The 24,078-nt window shown below is 48.5% G+C and overlaps 1 protein-coding gene across 1 annotated transcript in view; it reads left to right on the forward strand.

Moving 5' to 3' along the window:
* The first annotated feature begins 1,648 nt into the window (after positions 1-1,648).
* Positions 1,649-24,078, forward strand: part of SMG1 (SMG1 nonsense mediated mRNA decay associated PI3K related kinase) — a 150,414-nt gene continuing 127,984 nt past the window's right edge. The window contains exons 1-2 of the mRNA XM_040441629.1: positions 1,649-1,872; positions 20,537-20,694. Coding sequence (XP_040297563.1) covers positions 1,796-1,872; positions 20,537-20,694 — 235 coding nt within the window. The 5' untranslated portion in view covers positions 1,649-1,795. The remainder of the gene's footprint in view (positions 1,873-20,536; positions 20,695-24,078) is intronic.

A 24,078-nucleotide genomic window follows, 5' to 3' on the forward strand; every position in this document is an offset into this window, starting at 1 on the left:
CTGTCCGCATCTTTTGCGCCCCCATTGAAACAAATGGGTCCGCACCTGAACGGATGTGGACTTGTTCATACGGCTGTCTGAATGAGCCCTTAAAGGGATATTCCCACATTGGACTTCTATGGCATCCGGAGCCCCACATCTATGTCAAGAACGGGTTGGCTGCAGTGTATGGTGAGGTGGCTGCCTGTGCCAAGCAAACGCCGCAAACGTCCATACTCCCACGCTGTGTGACAGGCGGAGAGTGGGGCTTGGAGATGATCGGCTGAAGTGAAGAAAACTGCAAAAGTGGCACAATATTGCCAACCTGACGGACAGTGAACAGGTACTTCTCCTGATGCCAACATTTGTGACATGGCCTCCAGGAAAACGGGAACCGTGGCACAGACAGGAATCTTTAAAAAAAATTACCACACAAAGCTTTACCCTTTTCATGCGATGTTCTGCCTTTTCTTGCCCTGTGGCTTAACCCCTGAAGGCACGTTTGGGCACCTGGCGCCACATAGTTGCACCACATGGACGGTTGCTTTCCGAAGAAAACAGCCCTCCATGCTTGTGTCGCAGCATCTGACAACTCTTCTGGGAGTCCGGGACGCCATAAATACGCGGGGGGGTTGGAGTTTGTCAGAGTGGGGTCTTCCCCTGAGTGTGTGACCTCTGTAATGTCCAAAGGGGTGCTGCCCTCACACCGGAGCCAAGTATGGCGCATACAGCGGGCAAGCTCCTGGCACATGCGCCACATATAAGCATAAGGGCCTAAACACACAGAGGCATAGGGTAAAAACGTATACCGCGTGGCCGTGGTGTGTATATATATATATATATAGATAGAGGGGTCATTTACAAAGACTGTCTTTTTACACCGGTCCTTGTTTCCCTCCTGCGCTGGCGCAGAAAGCTCCTAATTTATGATGCCGACAGTCTGGGCTCCTGGAGTAAAAACTAGTCAATCTCCTAACAGAATTACTTTTTGCTACTATTTTATGCCTGTTTCCAGATGTAAAAGATAGTAAATGTGTCGGCGTCGGTCAATGCCACACCGACGACACTCCCAAGTGGCGAGGACGGCGCAAAAACGCCTGTGTAACAAAATAATGTCACATGGGTGTTCAATAAAGAGTCTTGTGACTATTTTTACGCCAAAAGCCAGAATTATATATTCATAAATGACCTGACCCTATATATACATAGTTACTTATGCCATAGGATAATATAGTAGCATACTTGGCAGCTTTGCACTTAGTCCCAAAGTATATCTCTGATGGAAGAAAAAAAAAACGAAATGTGAACACAGCCTAAGGTTTATTGAAGAAAAACCAGTAAGAATAATGAGGAAACCCAAGATGAAATGAATGCAAATGGCGCATAAGGGCTGTGACTGGAACCCCCTCCCCAAACCCAACACTTCCCCGACTGTCAGCTCCAGCCTATCCGCCAGGTGTCGCTCTAGCATTACACTAACGTGCTTATTGAGCGCCACCCAGCGGACAGTTTAACCGCGCCGCGTTCCTACGAACACCAGGGGGCGGGACCATCTAACGGCATCCAATCACAGGGACAGAGCCCGAGAAGGAAACGGATCTGCTCTCGGTGGCCAATCACGGGGTTTGAATTGAGCAAAGTGGGTGGAGTCTCCGCCGCCAGCCCCGGAGCGAGCAGTTCACAGGGCTCTCCAGAGCCGCCTTCTCAGGAAGCAGGAACCGAAAGAACTGCTCCCGCCTCGGCCTCCTCCTCCTGCTGTCCCCCGCTCCCTGCAGCCTCGTCCTCTGCTGCTGGCCATGCCGGCGAGGGGAAGGTAATGAGCCGCAGAGCCCCGGGGACTCGGCTGAACAGCGGCAAGCAGTACCAGCGGAGCTGGAATGACTGGCAACCCAGGTCAGTTGGCGGCCTAGGCCTGGCGCTGCCTGTGGGGCGGAGGGGAGGGGGCGCACATGACGGGCCGGAATGGGGGGGGGGGGGGCAGTGTGAGGCCTACACTGCCGGGGGAGCCTGTGTGCTGCACAGGGTGGGTGCCCAGCTCTGGCACATGCCTGCCCCCCATCACCAGGGCAGCACAGGACGGGGGTACCTACCATTCCCATGTAGATTTTGGCTGGTGAAAGCCAGTGTGTGCCCGCTGTGTGATGCCACCAGATGGTGTGTATGTAGGAGGTGGTGCCCCCCAACACCATTGTAAAGCTGGGCACCTAAATGTGCATGGGTGAGAATGGCTGCTGCTGCTGGCGCCGCTTATCCTGTGGGAAACAATACATTCATTGTCGTCTACAAAATACTGTCAGTGGGAATCTGTCGTTTCATTCGAAAAAAAATTGGGTGTCCCCCTGTCGTGGGTGATTGGGCGCACTGGTGCCAGCATGATCAGTGAGGAACATAACTTATACCAGTGCCAGCCCCCCAGCCGGACAGAGCTACTGAATAGATCAGTAAAGTGGACCATACCACTGCCCGGACCCCCCGAGGGCATCCCACCTTGAGGGGAGCCAATAGGCAGGTTCGATTTAATTCGGACAAATTTCAATTCACTAAAAGGAGTTGTCAAGTTAATAAAAAATAAAAATGGTCAAAGGCACGGAAAGTGTTAAAATAATAATAATCCCCGGGCTTTGTGTACATGACAGCAGCGGTGACGTGTCTGCAGGCAACTGCTGGACTCGTTGATCTCATGACCTATACTGCTGGAGCCAGTGGTTGGCGGCAGTGGGGGCTTAAAATAACAAAGGTTATACCCACTGCTTCAAAGGGGTTCACCGGGATATGCCTATTAGGATAGGTCAGTATCAGATGGGCAGGGCTCCTACTCTTGGGCCCCCCGCTGATCAGCTGTTCAGAGAGGCTATGTGACATCACATCGGTCACGCGGCTCGGGTGCAGTACCGGGTACAGCAGCTATCCAGTGGACGGTGTCGTGCTTTGGTAAAATGCGGCCTCCTCAAAAAGCTCATTGGCGGAGGCCCCGGTAGTGGGACCCCCGCCAATCATATATCCTGAGGATGGGTCATCCATATGTAAAACCTTCCCCCTTAATCTGGCCAGACACACCCATTTCGGCTGTATCAGCAATTATCCAAGGGTCTTATAAAACGACCGTATTTTCGGTCCGTGTCCAATCTTCATTTTTTGCGCAGATCGAACACGGACCCCTATATTTAACTGGGGCTGTAAAAAAATAAAATTGCCATGTGCTGTCCGCATCCGTAAGTCCGTTCTGCAGCTCCGCAAAAAAGATAGAACGTGTCCTATTCTTCTCCATTTGGAGGACAAGCATAGACATTGGTGTGCCCCATTGAAACAAAGTGGGAGATGCTCACACACCGCATCCGTATTTTGCGGAGCGCGAAACAGATACGGTCGGTTGAATAACCCTTTAAGGTGTATGGGGATCTCAGGGGAGAGAAGGATTGGGTTCATGGTTTTCAATATGCCTGATCCTATTGTTTTCTCAGGAGAGATAAGCCGCCAACAGAGGAGCCCCGTAGTCTTCCTCCTCTCTGATGAGCGATGCTCAACCTGCGGCCCTCCAGCTGTTGAAAAACTACAACTCCCATCATTCCTGGACAGCCTACAGAAGGGCATGGTGGGAGTTGTAGTTTTGCAACATCTGGAGGGCCACAGGTTGGGCATTCCTGAGTTAAAGGGTTTGTCCCACGTAAAATGACTGAGATGGCCGCACATGCTCAGTTCTGTCCTTCAACTGCCTACTGAGCTGTGATAGGGAGAGCACGGACACGCCCCCCTGAGCTGTGATAGGGAGTGCACGGACACGCCCCCTTACTTGCAGCAGGAAGGACACTCCCCTTGAGCTGTCAGCTTGATATAAATCTAGCAGAGCAATGAGTGGGGAGATCTCTGGATCCATGTGAGGTACAGGGCTGGTTCTAGCTTTATTAGAAAGAGGTCGTCATGTACTGTATGATTTTCATTTTTTACATTAACCATGAGATAACCCATTTAAGATGACCAATCACCGAGCTTGTCCTTCCGTTACATTGAGCAATTATAGTTAATTACTCGCACAATAAAAGGGTTTTCTGAGATTTTTATAATGATGACATATCTTCAGGATTGGTCATCAGTATCTGATTGATGGGGGTCACACACCTAGGACCCCTGCCAGTCAGCTGTTTGAGAAGACACCAGGGCTCCTTCTCGCAGCTTACTTAGCACAGCACCGTACATTGTATAGTGGATGCGCTTGTTGTGGCATTCAGTCCCGTTCACTTCAATGAGGCTGAGCTGCGCCTTGGCCATGTGGCCGATGAACGTGTCACCCCTGGCCTGGGAGAAGGCTGCAGCACTACTGCGAGCGCCACTGCCTTCTCAAATGTTGGAGGGTAGGTCATCACTATGAAAGTCTCAGAAAACCCCTTTAACTTGCCTCTGTAATTGGGAGCTTCTTATGAAGGCCACTCCTGTCTATGTACCTTTCAAGAACATATTGATGTTCTTGGGGGGGGGGGGGGGGGCATGAGCCACATTGTCAGACTGGCGTCCATTTCTTACGTGGCTTGCCATCTGAATAGCCATCATGTAATACTTAGGGCTCTTTCACACTTGCGTTATTGTCTTCCGGCATAGAGTTCCGTCGTCGGGACTCTATGCCGGAAGAATACTGATCAGGATTATCCTAATGCATTCTGAATGGAGAGTAATCCGTTCAGGATGCATCAGGATGTCTTCAGTTCCGGTACGGAACGTTTTTTGGCCGGAGAAAATACCGCAGCATGCTGCGCTTTTTGCTCCGGCCAAAAATCCTGAAGACTTGCCGCAAGGCCGGATCCGGGATCAATGCCCATTGAAAGGCATTGATCCGGATCCGGCCTTAAGCTAAACGTCGTTTCGGCGCATTGCCGGACCCGACGTTTAGCTTTTTCTGAATAGTTACCATGGCTACCGGGACGCTAAAGTCCTGACAGCCATGGTAAGTGTAGCGGGGAGCAGGGGAGCAGCATACTTACCGTCTGTGCGGCTCCCCGGGCGCTCCAGAGTGACGTCAGGGCGCCCCAAGCGCATGGATCATGTGATCCATGTGATCACGTCATCCATGCGCATGGGGCGCTCTGACGTCATTCTGGAGCGCCCGGGGAGCTGCACGGACTGTAAGTATACCGCTCCCCCGCTCCCCGCTCCTACTATGGCAACCAGGACTTTAATAGCGTCCTGGGTGCCATAGTAACACTGAACGCATTTGGAAGACGGTTCCGTCTTCAAATGCTTTCAGTACACTTGCGTTGTTACGGATCCGGCAGGCACCTCCGGCAACGGAAGTGCATGCCGGATCCCAACAACGCAAGTGTGAAAGAGGCCTTAATCTCCCTTGTAGTGGAGATGTATGGCAGACCACAGCTTCCCCTGACAAAAATGGGTACCGGTATTTAGGGATTGACCGATATAGTTAAATTTTAATTTTTTTAGAGCCGATACCGGAAATTTGTGAACTTTCAGGCCGATAATTTATACCGATTATTTTATATCTCATATATTATATTAGTTGGTAGTCACTGAGGTGACACTAGTATATTATAAATGTAAATTATAAATTAATAAAGCCCTTAGTAGTCCATTTATAATTTTACATTTATAATATACTAGTGCCAAATGCCAATTTCTACACCATCCCTCACTGACTTTATTAACCCCTATCAGACCTCAGATGAATAAAATAAAAAACGCACCTCTCCAGCGCCGCGGCTCCTCTTCATCTCCGGGTCCGGCGTCTCGCTCCCCTGTCGTCTCCGGCACTACGTCCTGATGCTGTACGGGGTCAGGACAGTGCAGCGCGGGCCCCATCAAAGAAGACCAGGGAGGGTGAGTATCGGAAGCGCTTGCTGCGCTTCTTTCCTGCTCCCGGCACCCAATGCATACTAGTGCGCGTTTTCATAATCAAAGCGCTCACTAGTATTTGCATTATCGGTATATCGGCAAGGTTAGATGTAGATACCGATAATGTACGAAATCCTGAATATCGGCCGATAATATCTGTACTTCCGATAATCGGCCGATTCCCTACCAGTATTTGCCTGAAGCTGGACCTGCGGCTGCCTTCTGACATGGTTGCCTGTGGAGAGACACCCTCTTTAATGACCGCATGCTGAACCCCAAGTTTTTTGTGCTGGATTGACCTGATCTGGTGTTCTGTCTACTAATGCAGCATAAGAGATGTTGGGTGGTTGGGGCGCACCGTCCTGGAGGCGCCTTAGGCATTACTGACACTCTCAACAGGTTGTTTATCACTGATACTACCTGGAGAATAATTTCGAGGGGGTGTTGCAGATAAATATAAAGCTTATGGGGAATATAATTAAAAGTTATTAAGCTTAATAATGTGGTTTTCAAGACCTCTGCTTGTAGTCATTGAACAGTTATGCAAACTTGTCCTGGCCGTGTGATGACATGTGCACAGCTCATTACAAGAGCAAACACTCTTCTAACTACCGCGCGGGGCCACACAGCGGAGATCCTACAGACGGGGTTGATGCACTCAGTATATGAACCTTTTACCATGGATAACTGTACTTCCTAAAACTGGAAAACCCCTTTTAATTCCTATTTGTTGTTGGTCATTGCTTCATATTCAGCAAATTACCGAGTATTCATCCTCCCCTGCAGCGCAGCCTCTGATATAAGAAGCATTAGGGTACATCTACACAGCGATGTTGTCACGCCCAATTATCGCGTTGTAGAAGAGCTGCTATAGAAATAACGGGGGCCATTTCTATGGCTGCCCTGCTACACTACGATCTCTGCTCGCTGTGTAGACATACCCTTACTCAGTGCAGTGTTATGGTCTATGGAAGATCGCAGTCCGGTACTGAAACGTATTAAAGGGGTATTCCAATTGGTTATAGTTTTCCCCTATCCATAGACTAGCGCTGTACTCTTTCTCCGTAACTCCCATGAAAATTAATGGAGCAGCCGCGCGCATGTGCGACCGGCCTCTCCGGTCATTTCATGGGAGCCCCCATTCTTGTGATCAGTTGGGGTCCCAGTGGTAGGACCCCCATCAATCTAATAGTTTTACTCTATCCTGTGGATAGAGGATAACTTTAACCAACCCGAATACCCCTTTAATTGTTGGATCCATGAAGTTACTTCTATTGCTCATTCCGTTCTCATGGAGGTCTGATGTCAGCAGTTGGTTCAGTGACCATTGAAATCAATGTGCCGTCTGCGTAATGCCTCAGTGTGCACGGTCCTGCAGAGAAGAGCGCTCTTTTGGGGAGGTCTCAAGACCAGTGTTTTAGATGTCTGTCCTGATATCCTCTGTGCCTCTGGAGGATGCAGTTAATCCCTTGAATAATGTAAAAAATGAAAATCCGACATCATATAGAACATGCCAATCTCCTTCTAACAAAGCTATATCCAGCCCTGGACCTCACATGGATCCAGAGATCTCCACATTCATTGCTCTGCTAGATTTATATCAAGCTGGCAGTTCAAGGGGCGTGTCTTTTCTGCTGCAGCTAAGGGGATGTGTCCATGCTCTTCCTATCACAGCTCAGGGGACGTGTCCATGCTCTCCCTTCTGCTACAGCTCAGGGGGCGTGCCCATGCTCTCCCTTCTGCTACAGCTCAGGGGGCGTGCCCATGCTCTCCCTTCTGCTGCAGCTCAGGGGGGCGTGCCCATGCTCTCCCTTCTGCTGCAGCTCGGGGGGGCGTGCCCATGCTCTCCCTTCTGCTGCAGCTCGGGGGGGGCGTGCCCATGCTCTCCCTTCTGCTGCAGCTCGGGGGGGGCGTGCCCATGCTCTCCCTTCTGCTGCAGCTCGGGGGGGGCGTGCCCATGCTCTCCCTTCTGCTGCAGCTCGGGGGGGGCGTGCCCATGCTCTCCCTTCTGCTGCAGCTCGGGGGGGCGTGCCCATGCTCTCCCTTCTGCTGCAGCTCGGGGGGGCGTGCCCATGCTCTCCCTTCTGCTGCAGCTCGGGGGGGCGTGCCCATGCTCTCCCTTCTGCTGCAGCTCGGGGGGGCGTGCCCATGCTCTCCCTTCTGCTGCAGCTCGGGGGGGCGTGCCCATGCTCTCCCTTCTGCTGCAGCTCGGGGGGGCGTGCCCATGCTCTCCCTTCTGCTGCAGCTCGGGGGGGCGTGCCCATGCTCTCCCTTCTGCTGCAGCTCGGGGGGGCGTGCCCATGCTCTCCCTTCTGCTGCAGCTCGGGGGGGCGTGCCCATGCTCTCCCTTCTGCTGCAGCTCGGGGGGGCGTGCCCATGCTCTCCCTTCTGCTGCAGCTCGGGGGGGCGTGCCCATGCTCTCCCTTCTGCTGCAGCTCGGGGGGGCGTGCCCATGCTCTCCCTTCTGCTGCAGCTCGGGGGGGCGTGCCCATGCTCTCCCTATCGCAGCGCAGTTTTAGGATGAAACTGAGCATGCGCTGATTTGAAAACACCCAGTCCCCATAGCTCTGTGTGCGTTTATTGTGTAAAAAAAAAACAGATTTGATACATATGCAAATTAAATATGAAAATATGACTCTTCTCTGGTCACACAAGTAAGATATGACTCTTATGTTTGCATAAAAGGCAGAAAGTCCAAAAATGCATAATATTTATTGAATTCGTTTGCAAATGAAATTGTCATTTATATGTTTAGGGCAACACAATGAACATTTAGAAAAGCTCAGTTTTTGCTGACTGCACATCGCCGGCACTAATAGAATATGCCTATTCTTGTCCATGTTCTATTATTATTATTATTATTATTATTATTTTTTGGGGGAACGGAAATGCAGACTTGTGAATGCGGCCTTACTAATGAAGCTACTGTCAGCGCCACCATACAAATAAGTGCGCAGGCCTGATTACCTTCACTTCTCTGGGATGTGGGGGGCACTGGGGTCCAACCAGTGGGATAGACGATAGGTGTTCTGCGTGGGTAAAGCTTTGTTTGCAGTGTTGTGTGTTTTTATAACCTAAAACACCACAGCCGGGTGTGACATACTGGCTAGGAGGGAATGTTAACACGCCCCACGAAAACTGCATTTTTGTAGTGACGTTTAAAGACTGCGTTAGCTTGCATTATTTTTTCCCATAGACTTTTCTATAGGGCTTTTAGAAGCCTTAGTACACTCAGACAAGATCTGATTTGTCAGAACTAGCTTTATGGTGGTATTACTATTCACACTGCGTTTTTTGGGAAATCACCGCCAAAGCTTGAAGGGAATCCAGCAGGAAGAAGTATGAATCCTCCTTTCTATTTCCTCGGGTGATCAGTGGGGTCCTGGGCTCCAATATCACAGGACTGGTGATACATAGATATAAATGGTTGCGGTTGGCTAAGACGCACACGGGCGCGGGTCGACCTGCAGAAATTCTGCACGAGTTTCCTTCCGGGTTTGTTACCAAATCAGTTTCAAAATCTGCATGTTTTACTTTCTCATTCGATGCGGTTTTGCTGCAAACTATTGACATGCGGCAGGTCCATTTCCGAACGGAAGAGGGTGGTTTGTCTAATCTCATACACTTTGCTTGTTGTGAATTACGCTGCTGTTTTTCTGCACAAGAATCAGTGCAATGTGTACAAGTAGCCTAAAGCTCCATTCAGATGGTCTATGTTCCTGTTCGTGTGCTGTCTGCGTCTGCGCAGAATGGGATTGTTCACATTCAGTGGTGCACTTTTGCCTTTAGTGGTATTTTTTTGCACCTGCACGCCTTCTTTTTTTTTTTTTCCCCTCTTTACAGTAAAAATACCGGACCCATTTATTTTTATGGGGCCTGCGTAGCGTGAAAAATATAGTACATGCTGCAATTTTCTCGCAACACACAAGTGATGCGTTAAAATCACTGCTCGTCTGAACAGCCCCATTGACGTGAATGGGTCCGGATTCAGTGTGGGTGCAATGCGTTCGCCTCACACATTGCACCCGCACGGAATTCTCACCCGTGTGAAAGGGGCCTAAAGGATTGTTCCTGGTAATGCTGCATGGGTGGTCCATCCACCTGACATTGCGGGGATGCTTCTTATCTGGGATGTTTCTGCACATTGGAAGCCCCTGCCTCCATTCTGTGCTATTTATACCGTTTATGCTCTTTATTTTATGGCTTAGGGCGCGTTCACATCACAGTTTAGCTTTCCGTTCTTCTGATCTGTCAGAAGGAATGAGAGGGAGAGAAAAAACAGGATCCTGTAAAAAAAAATAAAAAAATTGATCCTGTTGCATCAGTCGTCATCGGTTTGAACCTTGCAGGACTTTTTTCCCCCATCTAAAATAATGGTTCTCAGACAGAAATGGGTCAAATGGATGACAACTGATGCAACAGGATCCGTTTTTTCTTCTTCTCTTTCCTTCTGACGAATCAGAAGAGCAGAAAGCTAAACAGTGATGTGGATGCGCCCTTACCTATATACACGTCAAGTATGCAGCAACTGGTGTCTGCTTACTGGTTATAGGTCCAGTCCTATCCAGGGAAAACCTCCTTCCTGAAGCAATGCTTTATTTCGGCATGCTGGCACCTAGGGGTGGGCGATATAGATGATATGCAATATAAACAATATAATTTCGATAGATTTCGTTTGTCGCCATATCGCAGTAGAACATGGCATGCACCGCTGTCGGCACGCACCATGTTCTCCTGAGCCGTCACAGTGGAGAAGGAGGGAGTCCCTCCCTCCCCACTGTGTGCGGCTGCCGCTGACCACCGATGAGGAGGAGGGGAGGAACTGGCCACTCCGCCACCAATGAGAACAGAGAGGAGGAGGGTCTGTGGCCACTGCGCCACCAATGAATATAGTTAATATGCCTGAATACAAACGTAGCCTGCATGTGCCGGCCATATCCCATACCTGGCTTCTATTACTGCGTGCCGTGATCCGCCGCAATTAACCCCTTAGGTTCCTTCTGACAGCCTCAGGCTGGGTCACCTATGCAACCTGTATTGTAATGCATTGCAGAGGGGATCAGACTCCCAAAAGTGAACATCAGAAATAAAGTAAAGAAAAAAAAAATGTTTTTAATTAAGTTAAAAAAAGAAGAAAAACACCCCTTTCCCCTTATTTTAAATTTAAACAGAAAGAAAAGAAAAAACACACATTAGAGATCGCCACGTCGTAATGACCGGCTCTATAAATATATCCACCCTGTCCGATAAATACAGTAAAAAAAGCAATTTTTGTCACCTTACATCACAAAAAGTGCAACACCAAGTGAACAAAAAGGCGTATGCCCCCCCTAAAATAGTACCAATCTAACAGTCACCTCATCCCGAAAAAAAATTAGCCCCTACCTAAGCCAATCGCCCCAAAAAAAAAAAATATGGCTCAGAATATGGAGACACTAAAACATCATTTTTTAAGTTTTACACAATACCAGCATTTTTTAAACAAAAGTAAATAAAGAAAAGTATACATTTTTAGGTATCGTCGCATCCGTAAGAACCTGCTCTATAAAAATATCGCACGACCTAACCCCTCAGGTAAACAAAAAAGCTATTTTTTTTGTCACCTTATATCACAAAAAGTGTAATGGCAAGCGATCAAAAAGTCATACGCACCCCAAAATAGTGCCAATCAAACAGTCATCTCATCCCGCAAAAATCATACCCTACCTAAGATAATCGCCCAAAAACTGAAAAAACTATGGCTCTCAGACTAGAGACACTAAGGCCTCTTTCAGACGGGCGTTGTGGGAAAAAGTGCGGGTACATGCGCGAGTGCAAAACATTGTAATGCGTTTTGCACTCGCGTGAGAAAAATCGTGCGTTTTTGGTACCCAAACCCTTCACAGAAGTTCGGGCTTGGGATCGGTGTTCTGTAGATTGTATTATTTCCCCTTATAGCATGGCTAAGAGCTGAGCGCTGCGATTGGCCAGCGCTACAGCATAGGAGAAGGAGACCGCGGCAGGCTCAAATGGGTGGAGCCTAACTATGACTTTACCGGAGCCTATAACCGGAGAACGGAGCGGCGCCCGGGGATAATAGTAAGTGCAGGGGGATCCCTGGGCGCCGCTCTCCATGTATGTATATTCAGTTTACATACTTGATTCTGATGAAAGGTCCTCTTTAAACATGTTTTGTTTTGTTTTTTTGTTTCAAAAATGAAATCATTGTGTAAAACTTACATAAATAAAATAAAGTAGACATATTTGGTATCGCCGCGTCTGTAATAACCTGCTCTATAAAAATATCACATGACCTAACCCCTCAGGTAAATACCGTAAAAACAAGCGATCAAAAAGTCATACGCATCACAAAATAGTGCCAATCAGTCATCTCATCCCGAAAAAAATGAGCCCCTACAAGAGACGGTCGCCCAAAAAATAAATAAAACTATGGCTTTCAGAATATAGAGACACTAAAGAATCATATTTTTTTTATTTAAATGCTTTATGTAAAACTGAAACAAATAACCCAAAAAAGTAGTCATATTTGGTATTGTCGCGTCCGTGACAACCTGCTCCTATAAAAATACCACATGATCTAACCTGTCAGATGAATGTTGTTAATAACAAAAAATAAAAACGGTGCCAAAACAGCTATTTCTTGTTACCTTGCCTCACAAAAAGTGTAATATAGAGCAACCAAAAATCATATGTACCCTAAACTAGTACCAACAAAACTGCCACCTTATCCCGTAGTTTCCAAAATGGGGTCACTCTTTTTGAGTTTCTACTCTAGGGGTGCATCAGGGGGTCTGAAATTAGTCATGTTGTCAAAAAACCAGTCCAGCAAAATCTGCCTTCCAAAAACCGTATGGCGTTCCTTTCCTTCGGCGCCCTGCCGTGTGCCCGTACAGTAGTTTACGGCCACATATGGGGTGTTTCTGTAAACTACAGAATCAGGGCCATAAATATTGAGTTTTGTTTGGCTATTAACCCTTGCTTTGTAACTGAAAAAAATTTGATTCAAATGAAAAATCTGCCAAAAAAGTGAAATTTTGAAATTTTATCTCTATTTCCATTAATTCTTGTGGAACACCTAAAGGGTTAACAAAGTTTGTAAAATCAGTTTTGAATACCTTTTGAGGGGGTGTAGTTTGTAAATTGGGGTCAGTTTTGGGTGGTTTCTATTATGTAAGCCTCACAAAGTGACTTCAGACCTGAACTGGTCCTGAAAAAGCGGGTTTTAAAAATTTTCTGAAAAATGTCAAGATTTGCTTCTAAACTTCTAAGATTTGTAACGTCCCCAAAAAATAAAATGGCATTCCCAAAATGATCCAAACATGAAGTAGACATATGGGGAATGTAAAATAATTATTTTTGGAATGGCCTGGATAAGTCAAAGTGTTTTAAATTATACTCGAGTATAGGACGAGTTTTTTGGCACATATTTTTGTGCTCAAAAAGCCTCCTCGTCTTATACTCGAGTCTAGTCTAGCTCCGGTAATACAGGCAGTGCGGGGGGCGGCGCTCACTCACTGACGTCTAGCGCATGCGCCGCCTAGTGGGAGAAGGCGCGTGACGTCAGTGAGTGAGCGCCGCTCCCCGCACTGCCTGTATTACCGGAGCAAAGACAAAGTAAGAATACTGCTGTGAGCGTCGGGGAGGGGGATCTGTGGATGGCACTGTAGGGGGATCTGTGGATGGCACTGTAGGGGGATCTGTGGATGGCACTGTAGGGGGATCTGTGGATGGCACTGTAGGGGGATCTGTGGATGTGTGTATATAATGTAGAGTGTGTGCATTATATACACATACACTCTGCATTATAGCTGCATTTCCCACCCTAGTCTTATACTCGAGTCAATAATGTTTCCCATTTTTTGGGGGTAAAATTAGGGGCTCGGCTTATACTCGGGTCGGCTTATACTCGAGTATATACGGTATTCACACATAAAGTGACACTGGTCAGATTTGCAAAAAATGTCCTGGTCCTTAACCACTTCCCATCTGGGCCCTTTGCCCCCTTCCTGACCAGGCCAAATTTTGCAAAACTGACATATCTCACTTTATGTGGTAATAACTTTGGAACGCCTTTATTTATCCAAGTCATTCAGAGATTGTTTTCTCGTGACACATTGTACTTCATGATAGTCATAACTTTGAGTCAAAATATTTCACCTTTTATTTATGAAAAAATCCCAAATTTACCCAAAAATTTGAAAAATTCGCAATTTTCTAAATTTCAATTTCTCTGCTCTTAAAACAGAAAGTGATACCTCATAAAATATTTATTATTTAACATTCCCCATATGTCTACTTTATGTTGGCATCATTTTGGAAATGTCATTTTATTTTTTTAGGACGTTAGAAGGCTTAGAAGTTTAGAAGCAATTCTTCAAATTTTTAAGAAAATTGCCAAAACCCACTTTTTAAGGACCAGTTCAGGTATGAAGTCACTTTGTGGGGCCTACATAGTGGATACCCCCATAAATGACCCCATTGTAGAAACTACACCCCTCAAGGTATTCAAAACCGATTTTACAAACTTTGTTAACCCTTTAGGCGTTCCACAAGAATTAAAGGAAAATGGAGATCAAATTTTTAAATTTCACTTTTTTGGCAGATTTTCCATTTTAATCAATTTTTTTCTTTAACACATCGATGGTTAACAGCCAAACAAAACTCAATATTTATTACCCAGATTCTGCGGTTTACAGAAACACCCCACATGTGGTCATAAACTGCTGTATGGGCACACGGCAGGGCGCAGAAGAAAAGGAACTCCACATGGTTTTTAGATGCCATGTCCCATTTGAAGCCCCCTGATGCACCCTTACAGTAGAAACTCCCAAGAAGTGACCCCATTTTGGAAACTAGGGGATAAGGTGCCAGTTTTATTAGTACTATTTTGGGGTACATATGATTTTTTGATCATTCATTATAACACTTTATGGGGCAAGGTGACCAAAAAATTGGTTTTTTTAGCACAGTTTCTATTTATTTATTTTTACAGCGTTCACCTGAGGGGTTCAGTCAAGTGACATTTTTATAGAGCAGATTGTTACGGACGTGGCGATACCTAATATGTATACTTTTTCTCATTTATTAAAGTTTTAAACAATAATAGCATTTTTGAAACAAAAAAATTATGTTTTAATGTGTCCATGTTCTAAGAGCTATAGTTTTTTTATTTTTTGAGAGATTTTCTTATGTAGGGGCTCATTTTTTGCGGGATGAGGTGACGGTTTTTTGTTGGTACTATTTTGTGGGACATACGCATTTTTGATCACTTGGTGTTGCACCTTTTGTGATGCAAGGTGACAAAAATTGCTTGTTTTGACACAGTTTTTTTTTTTTTTTTTTTTTTTAACGGTGTTCACCCGAGGGGTTAGGTCATGTGATATTTTTATAGAGCTGGTTTTTACGGACGCGGCAATACCAAATATGTCTATTTTATTTTTTCTATTTTTAATTTTTTTTTTTTATTCCTCACACAGCTCCTGCACACTCCGGTCACGTCGGTCACATGACCGCCGGGCCGGAACAGGATGCGCACAGCGCTTCCTTCTCTGCATACACAGCGCTCGGTGAGCGCTGTGTCTGCAGCGATCGTGAAGGCAGGGACACCTGGGAACTGTCCCTGCCTTGTCTTAGGGTTGCCCTGCTGTCACTGACAGCGGGCAACCCGATCAGCAGCTGCACGATTAGCGTGCAGCTGCTATTTCTGACAGGACGTTTTAAAACGTGCTGTCAGAAATAGACGTCCACCCATAGGACGTTTATAGTCTATGGACGGACGTGAAGCGGTTAAGGTGAAATATGGCCGTGTCCTTATGGGGTTAAAATTTTATCGCTATATAGATTTTAGGCCATATCGCCCACCCCTACTGGCACCTCTGGTTTTCTAGACACCCAGGCATCATGTGAAGGCATGATATGATACTGTACGTCTGATAAAACTCACTGCGCATGCGCAAGCTTCCTCTATGCCTGCACAGGGGCAGTGCACATGCAGCGGGCTTTATCAGACGTGTCCCTCTATCTGCAGCCAGGAGCAGAAGATGTAAACCAGGGGACGTGACTACACTGATGGCTAAAATGGTGCGGAACATCTGAAAAGAATTTCTTAGCACGTTGCTTATGTTAATGTTTAACACCGTTAAGCGCTTTAAGGAAGAGTATAGACTGGTTTGGTTATGCCCCTCCTTACACAACATAAGTACTATATGAAAGGCAGGGTTCTCCTAACCTTCCCATAGAAAATACTTGGGGCAAAAAACCTGGCGTACTTGCCGTGCATCGGATTCGTTAAGTTTTTGGATAGTCTTTGCGCAAAATTTATTCGTGGCCTGTGCCACTGTTATCACCAAAAAGGGTGAAAAGTGAGGCAGCCAAGAGAAAAGTATCCGTGTCTGTCACCGTGCACCTGATCTGTCACACGGTGTGCACTGCCGTGGTAATGTGTCATGTCGTCCCCCTGTCTCCTCTTGGTTTAAATTGTCTTTAGACAGTAAATCTGCCCTGTTTTGTAGGTGGTAATGCTAGGCTTTTATTATGACTTGTGGCTGACTGCGCATGACTGCTGCTCCGGCCAAATCTGGGCTTATTTATTTTAGGAAATTTCATATTCCCCGACAGGGACTTATGAGGATCCTTCTCTGAAGATCGTTCTGCCCTGTATTACACCTGCAACTTGGTGTAATGATGATTTCCCCCTGCTGTGAATTTGAGCACTTACCCCTAGATTACAGCTGATCATTTTGGGTCCCAGCAGGGCAGGGATGGACAACCTGAAGTACAACTCCCAGCAGGCCCATACTGCCTAGAGCAGTGATGGTGAACCTTTTAGAGACCAAGTGCCCAAACTACAACCCAAAACCCACTTATTTATTGCAAAGCGCCAACAGGGCAATTTAACCTGAATACTACAGTCCAATATAGTATATCTTCCGTGTACTTTATCATTTATTATAATAGCTTGCCTTCATTCAATGCGTCACCTGTGCTGTTCATAGTGTGCCCTGCACTGATGAATGGCAGGAAGAGTCTAAGGCATCTTGGTACACCATAGACTTTTTCCAGAGTGCGGGTGCCCACAGAGAGGGCTCTGAGTGCCGCCTCTGGCACCCGTGCCATAGGTTTGCCACCAATGGCCTAGAGCCATCGGCCTACAGCAGGGCATGGTGGGAGTTGTAGTTTTACAACAGCTGTAGAGCCGCAGGCAGCAGGTTGGCCATGCCTGCAGTAGGGGGATACGTTGTGATCAGCCATTTGTCCTAGGGCCTTCCTAGCCAATCCTCGTTAAAGGTAACGCCCAAAAGTCTGCAGCCTCTGCACCAGAGCGTCTCAGGTAGGACTTCACCCTTCCTTTATGTCATCCAGTAGTCCTGCTCTGACGTACATGTGGAGTAATATGTATACGAGAAGAAGCCATAGCGCCATTTTTAGCCACATTTGCTACCATTTTAGCCAGGCCCTGTCCCTTTACCGGTCAAACACTTGGTATTGCCACAAGATCTGCCGGCACAACAGTAGGTAGCTCGATGTTGGCTGAGACAAGACGTCTCCCATCAATGCTCAGTGCACGTGGCTCCTACAGATAGCCTCCACCTGCCACCTCAGATCCTATTATAAATGGTTGTCCAGGGGGTGACAATTTGCGGTAGATGACCTTAAAGTGGGTATAAAAAAAAAGAATTGAGAGCCATGCCCACCCTGATGGATGCCTCAGGCCCCAGTCACATCTCACGCTTTCAGCCACACTGTGCCAGAGGGGTTTCTGAGAGCTCGTTCACAAGACCAGTATGCAGCGCAGCGTCCTGTGGATGAACTGGTGGCTCCCAGTGATAAGAGATCTCTCGTCCTATCAGAGTGTGTGAGCAAGTTGTCCGGACTCCATAGAGAAAACACATGCAAGTATAGAAGGCATGCTCAACCTGCGGCCCTCCAGCTGTTGCAAAACTACAACTCCCAGCATTCTCAGACAGCCTACAGCTATCAACCTACAGCAGGGCATTGTGGGAGTTGTAGTTTTACAACAGCTGGAGGGCCGCGGGTTGAGCATCCCTGCCGTATAGGATAATTATTATTATTTTTTTCTCTGCATCCTTCCAGATAGAAAAAACTGAGTTGACAATCCTGTACAGAAAAAAGTACAGTACAGTGATGTATTCTGGACTAAAAAGGACACTTAATTGGCTTCTGTTGACTTAATGGGGAGGCCTAGTAATGTTTCCATGTATGCACGGTAAACGTAAACTGAGCATGCCCTGCAGACCCACTGTACACATAGCCAAAGCTGTGAAGTGTGTAGCATGTGCTCCAGGGCTTTAAACCTGTGCCAAAGTGGAAGTGTACCGCCTGGGTGTAAATCTCCTGCAATCCTGCATGCCCGGCTGCTTCTGCCATCACTATTTTAGCTTAGAGATGACTTAAAGGGGTTGTGTCACTTCAGCAAGTGGCATTTATCATGTAGAGAAAGTTACTACAAGCCCCTTAGTAATGTATTGTAATACATATTGCTTCCGTTGCTGGTTGGATTCATTTTTCCTCCACATTATACACTGCTCGTTTCCATGATTACGACCACCCTGCAATCCATCAGTGGTGGTCAAGCTTGCCCACCATAGGAAAAAGCGCCAGCCTATGTGAGCGCCCACTGTCCCGCACGTTCTCGGCCACCAGAGAAGCCGAAGCTTTTTCCTATATTGGGCAAGCACGACCACCACTGATGGATTGCATGGTGGTCACAACCATGGAAACGACTGTGTATAACGTGATGGAAAAATGAATCCAGCCAGCAAAGGAAGCAATATGGACAATCACAATACATTAGTAAGTGCCTTGTATTATCTTTAACTACATGATAAATGCCATTTGCTGAAGTGAGAAAACCCCTTTAATGAGCACCATATAGCGAACATAGGCAGCAGTAATGCCGTTATCATGACACACCCGGATCTGACTGATGGGGCTGTAACCCCTGTAAATATGACTCCTGTGAATATTACAGGGGAAAACCGCATAATAAAATACAAATATAAAGTCTACCAGAAATCCTATGACCTTTTGAGAGACAAGAAAAGTAAATGTCATGTAAGTAACTAAAAAAAACACCTGTCTACCTCAAACCACGAATATAAATATGAAAACCACCGAAACAAAATGAGGAACAAAAACGTAGTGTAAATTTATGAACGTAATTTTTTTATTTTTTTAATTTTTTTTTTATGCAATACAAAGGAAAAACGTTTCTTTTAAGAGGAGCTGTCCCCTCTCCTGACTTGTCTGTTCAGTAACTACTTGCCTCAAATGTAACAATTCCTAAAACACGATTATAGGATGTGCCATTCCTCGATTATTCTTACTAGACGTTTATGAATGAGTTGCAAGCAGTCCGCATTAAAGTTCCATCTGGTTGTTACCAATGGGGGTATGTCCCTGCACATTCTGACACGGTCTCATCTGTGCTGGCATTGGCCGCTGTCAGACTGTGCAGGGACACCACGCCCCCCTCCCATTGGACGCTGTCAGACTGTGCAGGGACACCACGCCCCCCTCCCATTGGACGCTGTCAGACTGTGCAGGGACACCACGCCCCCCTCCCATTGGACGCTGTCAGACTGTGCAGGGACACGCCCCCCTCCCATTGGACGCTGTCAGACTGTGCAGGGACACGCCCCCCTCCCATTGGACGCTGTCAGACTGTGCAGGGACACGCCCCCCTCCCATTGGACGCTGTCAGACTGTGCAGGGACACGCCTCCCTCCCATTGGACGCTGTCAGACTGTGCAGGGACACGCCTCCCTCCCATTGGACGCTGTCAGACTGTGCAGGGACACGCCTCCCTCCCATTGGACGCTGTCAGACTGTGCAGGGACACGCCCCCCTCCCATTGGACGCTGTCAGACTGTGCAGGGACACGCCCCCCTCCCATTGGACGCTGTCAGACTGTGCAGGGACCCTCCCCCTCCCATTGGACGCTGTCAGACTGTGCAGTTACACGCCCCCCCCCCCCCCCCCCCCCCCCCCCATTGGACGCTGTCAGACTGTGCAGGGACACGCTCCCCCCATTGGTAACACCCAGATGGAACTTTATTGCAGACTGCATGCAGTATATTTGTGAAGTTACAACATGGTTATATAAAAAGAATCTGTTTGTGGCAGCAGCTGGTGCCAGAGACGTAACAGTGGACGGAGCTAGAAGTGGAAGGTTGTCGTGGCTCAGCTCCTATGCACATTGGCGCTTTGGTACTTCGTCATGACCACTACATGGTGTGAATGGAGTCTTTAGCTTTTTGCTCCATCCACTGTTATGTATCTGACACCGGCAACTGTTGTTTACGGCTGATCAGGTTCACTTCTATGGGGCTGAGCTCCTCCTGGGCAACGTGACGTCACTGGCCCGAGGAAAAGCTGAGAGAAGGACACGGTGCTCACAGGAGTGTCAGTGCCCTCTCAAACAGCTGACTGGTGGGGGTCTCAGGAGTCAGACCATCCAGAGGAGAGGTCGTCGGTGTTAAAATCTTTGAAAACTCGTTTGTCAAAAGATAAAAACAAACCTATACATCTTAAAATAGTGATCGTAACTACTAATCCGTCACCCATGTGAACAGCGCCTAACTTAATTTTAACTGTTATTCTTCAGATACATATATCTGTAATACATGGCAGAACCGAAACCCAGCCTGCATGTCCTGAGTATTTCAGTCATAGTTATTATTTTTTTTTCTCCCTGTAGATCTGATAGTGCTTCAGCTGAACACGACAATTTAAAATACTCGACTTCCAGAGATCGGGGCAGTTCTGCCTCCTATGGATCGCACACTTCAAATTCAGCTGGGCGACAAAAGCATGATGATGTCCGGGTTCATACTGAGGCGCACACTGAAGAGGAAGGTAAGGATGCTTTACAGGTGAAGACGTGGCATTTCAGATTCTTCACTATCTATTAAGCCAGGGATGCTCAACCTGGCCCTCCAGCTGTTGCAAAAACCACCATGCCCTGCTGCAGGCTGATAGCTGTAGGCTGTTCAGGCATGCTGGGAGTTGTAGTTTTGCAACAGCTGGAGGGCCGCAGGTTGAGCATGCCTGTATTAAGCAAAGACAAAGAAAGTGGGATGACAGTTCTCCCCACTTGTTAAAGGGCATCTGTCAGCAGATTTGTGCCTATGACGCTGGCTGACCTGTTACATGTGTGCTTGGCAGCTGAAGGCATCTGTGTTGGAGGTCGTTCCAGATACACCTAGAGGCTCTGCTCTCTGCGCCACCTGCACTTTGACACGGCCAAGCAGCATGACAACGTTTTCACTGCCTGGTCCTGTCAGTCAAAGTGCAGAGGGTGCAGCAGTTGCAGAGAGAGCAGAACCTCTAGGTGTAACGGCAACGCCCCCGTTGCTCCTAGAGGCTCATTTGCATATATGATATCATCATTTTTCTCAGCAATGCGCGCACATATGAACATGGGACAAACACAGATGCCTTCAGGTGCTAAGCGCACATGTAACAGGTCAGCCGGCGTCATAGGTACAAATCTGCTGACAGATGCCCTTTAAGAGAGTCCATTGACTATATAAGCGGATCACTAAACTTCCCCCTGCTGGAACCCCTGGTGATCAGCTGTTATCTGTGGGGAAATCTGACAGTAAGGGCTCGTTCAGACGACCGTGTAAAGCCCGTACTGTGGACCGCAAATTGTGGTCCACAATGCACGGGCACCGACCGTGGCCAACCGCATGGGGATTGTGGGTCCACGATCCCTCCGCACCGCAAAAAGATAGAGCATGTTCTATCTTTTTGCGGTGCGGAGGAACGGAACCCGAGGAAGCACTCCGTAGTGCTTCTGTAGTGTTCCGTTCCGCATCTCCGGATTTGCGGACCCATTGAAGTGAATGTGTCTGAATCCGTGATACGGAATGCACACAGAACGGTGCCCGTGTATTGCGGATCCGCAAATGCGGCCTGCAATACGGCAACAGGCAGCACACGTTCGTGTGAACAAGCCCTAAATGTTTACTTTACCTGCAGTGCCACCACAGGTGATAACAAAGCATTACACAGTCAGATCAGTAGTATGTCCGTGCAGGACAGGAGGGGTCCTCCAGAGGGAGGCTTTTCTCGCCCATATTCCTTGGGGGACACAGGAAACCATGGGTATAGCTCTGCTCCCTAGGAGGCGTGACACTAAGTGAAAGCTGTAAGCCCCTCCTCCATCAGCTATACCCTTCAGCCTGGAGAAGAGACTGCCAGTTTTTGCTTAGTGTCCAAGGAGGCAAGACACCCCCTGCTTATGCAGGGTTGTTTTCCTATGATTTTTTATTTTTGCGTTATTTGTTGTTTTTAATTCGGTTTTTTTCTACCTACAGGGACAACAGAGGCGCATTAGACCCCTCTGTTTCTCCCGGGGTTGAGTTGCGCCAGTGCCGGTAATTCCGCACTGCCGCCTCCCCCACAGAAGACAAGGTGGACCAGGGCAGCCTCGCTCCCCTGCGTCCCGCCAGCTCAGGGTCGCCCGCACGCCAAGTCCCTCCCCCGGCTTCCTGCCACTGCGGTGCCAGGAGCTGAAGGGGCGACCCCGCTGGATGGATTGAGGGCGAAGACAGCGTATGGTGAGACAGGCTGCTCCAGCCTCCCCTTCCTCCCTTCCACCGCTGCTACAGGCCTCCTGGGCTCCCATGGCCACTGTTACTACATGGCCACTGCTACATCGTGCGCCCACCCCTCCCCCCCCCCCCCCCCCCCCCCCCCCCCCCCGGGCATATATCGGGACCGTTACCGGGCAGGGGAGTTTATCTGGGCAAGTCCTTGGCAGGGACGCTGCCTTCAGGGGACGGCTGCAGGAAAAAAGCAAGCCGTCTGCCACATCCAGGCGCGGAGGGGGCCGCTTTCTTGGCGTGAACGGCGCCATTTCAGGCCGGCACTTCATCATCCTTGGGGGTTAAAATCATTTTGCCGCGCGCGCGCGGCTCTGCTTCAGAGCGGCAGAGAGGGGGCGGAGCTTCCTACATGCGCTCCGCTACTTCCGGGTTCATCGCACAGTGCTGCGTGGAATCCTCTCTGCAGTGCGATCCGAAGCCGGTGCTGCTGCCTCTCCTCCACAGCCTCCTCAGTCTGTTCCCCTTACCGCTGCCGCTTGCATCATCCGGGTCTGGTAGGACTTTTAACCCCCTCCGTGCCACAGTACTGTCGCTTGGGTGTTATCCCCGTTCCTTTTCTTTGGGGTCTCCCACTTCAAGTGCAACATCTTGTTCCACCATGTCAGACCCTTCTGCAGCCGCCAAGCCTTGGTACCATGCCTGTACGGCTTGTAGGGAACCCTTTCCCCGGGGGCAGTCTGATCCGCACTGTACTGCATGCCGGGCTCCACCGCAGCCTCAGTCGCCCGCTGTGTCGCTCCCTGCTGCCTCTGACCCGCCTGACTGGGCTAGATCCCTGTCCCAGGCCGTGGAAAGCCTCACTCATGTCGTGGGCCGCCTAATAGACAGGCCACCTACCCCGCAGGACGCCTCACTGATTGTCGCGCCCTCCGGGTCCACTGCTTCTGCCGCTGCAGCGGGTTCACTCCCTCTTAGTGACCCCTCCCGAGCTAGGCACTCTCAGAAGCGTATTAGAGTAGAGCGAGCCTCCTCCTCGGATGCCTCCCTCTCCCCGCCACGCGTGCGCACCCAGACGAGCCTCTCCTCTCCAAAGGATTCGCTCTCTGAAGGTGAATTGGCGGTTTCAGATTTGGAAATGGACTCGGCCCTGCCGTCCAAGCTAGCCTCAGCGATGGGTCAACTCATCTCGGATATTCGTGACACCTTTAAGGTGCAGGATGATCCCCCTAGCTCGGACGCAGCTAGCATCTCCTTTATCAGACCCAGGCAGGTCTCAAAAGTCTTTCCAATCAACTCTGATTTCTCCTCTGTGGTGTCTAAGGCTTGAGCTCGCCCGGACGCCCGTTTTGTCAACCCCAAGAAGCTGGACATTTGCTATCCCTTTCCAGCCGTGTCGTGGCCACATGGTCTTCCCCACCCAAGGTGGACCCCCCTGTGGCCCGGCTGTCAAAGAACACGGCCATCCCTGTTCCTGACGGGTCCTCTCTTCAGTCAGCGGAGGACCGTCGCATGGAGACCCTTTCCAAGGGCATTTTTGCTGCCTCCGGTTCTGCTCTCAGACCGGTTTTTGCCTCTGCTTGGGCAGGGAAAGCAATCTCTGCTTGGGGTGCGCAGCTGGAACAGGAGTTGGACTCGGACGTCCCCATCCAGGACCTACGTTCCTTGGCCCAGCTTATTATTCGGGCCG

The sequence above is a fragment of the Bufo bufo genome, chromosome 7 (genome assembly GCF_905171765.1).
Source record: "Bufo bufo chromosome 7, aBufBuf1.1, whole genome shotgun sequence".
Lineage (NCBI taxonomy): Eukaryota > Metazoa > Chordata > Amphibia > Anura > Bufonidae > Bufo > Bufo bufo.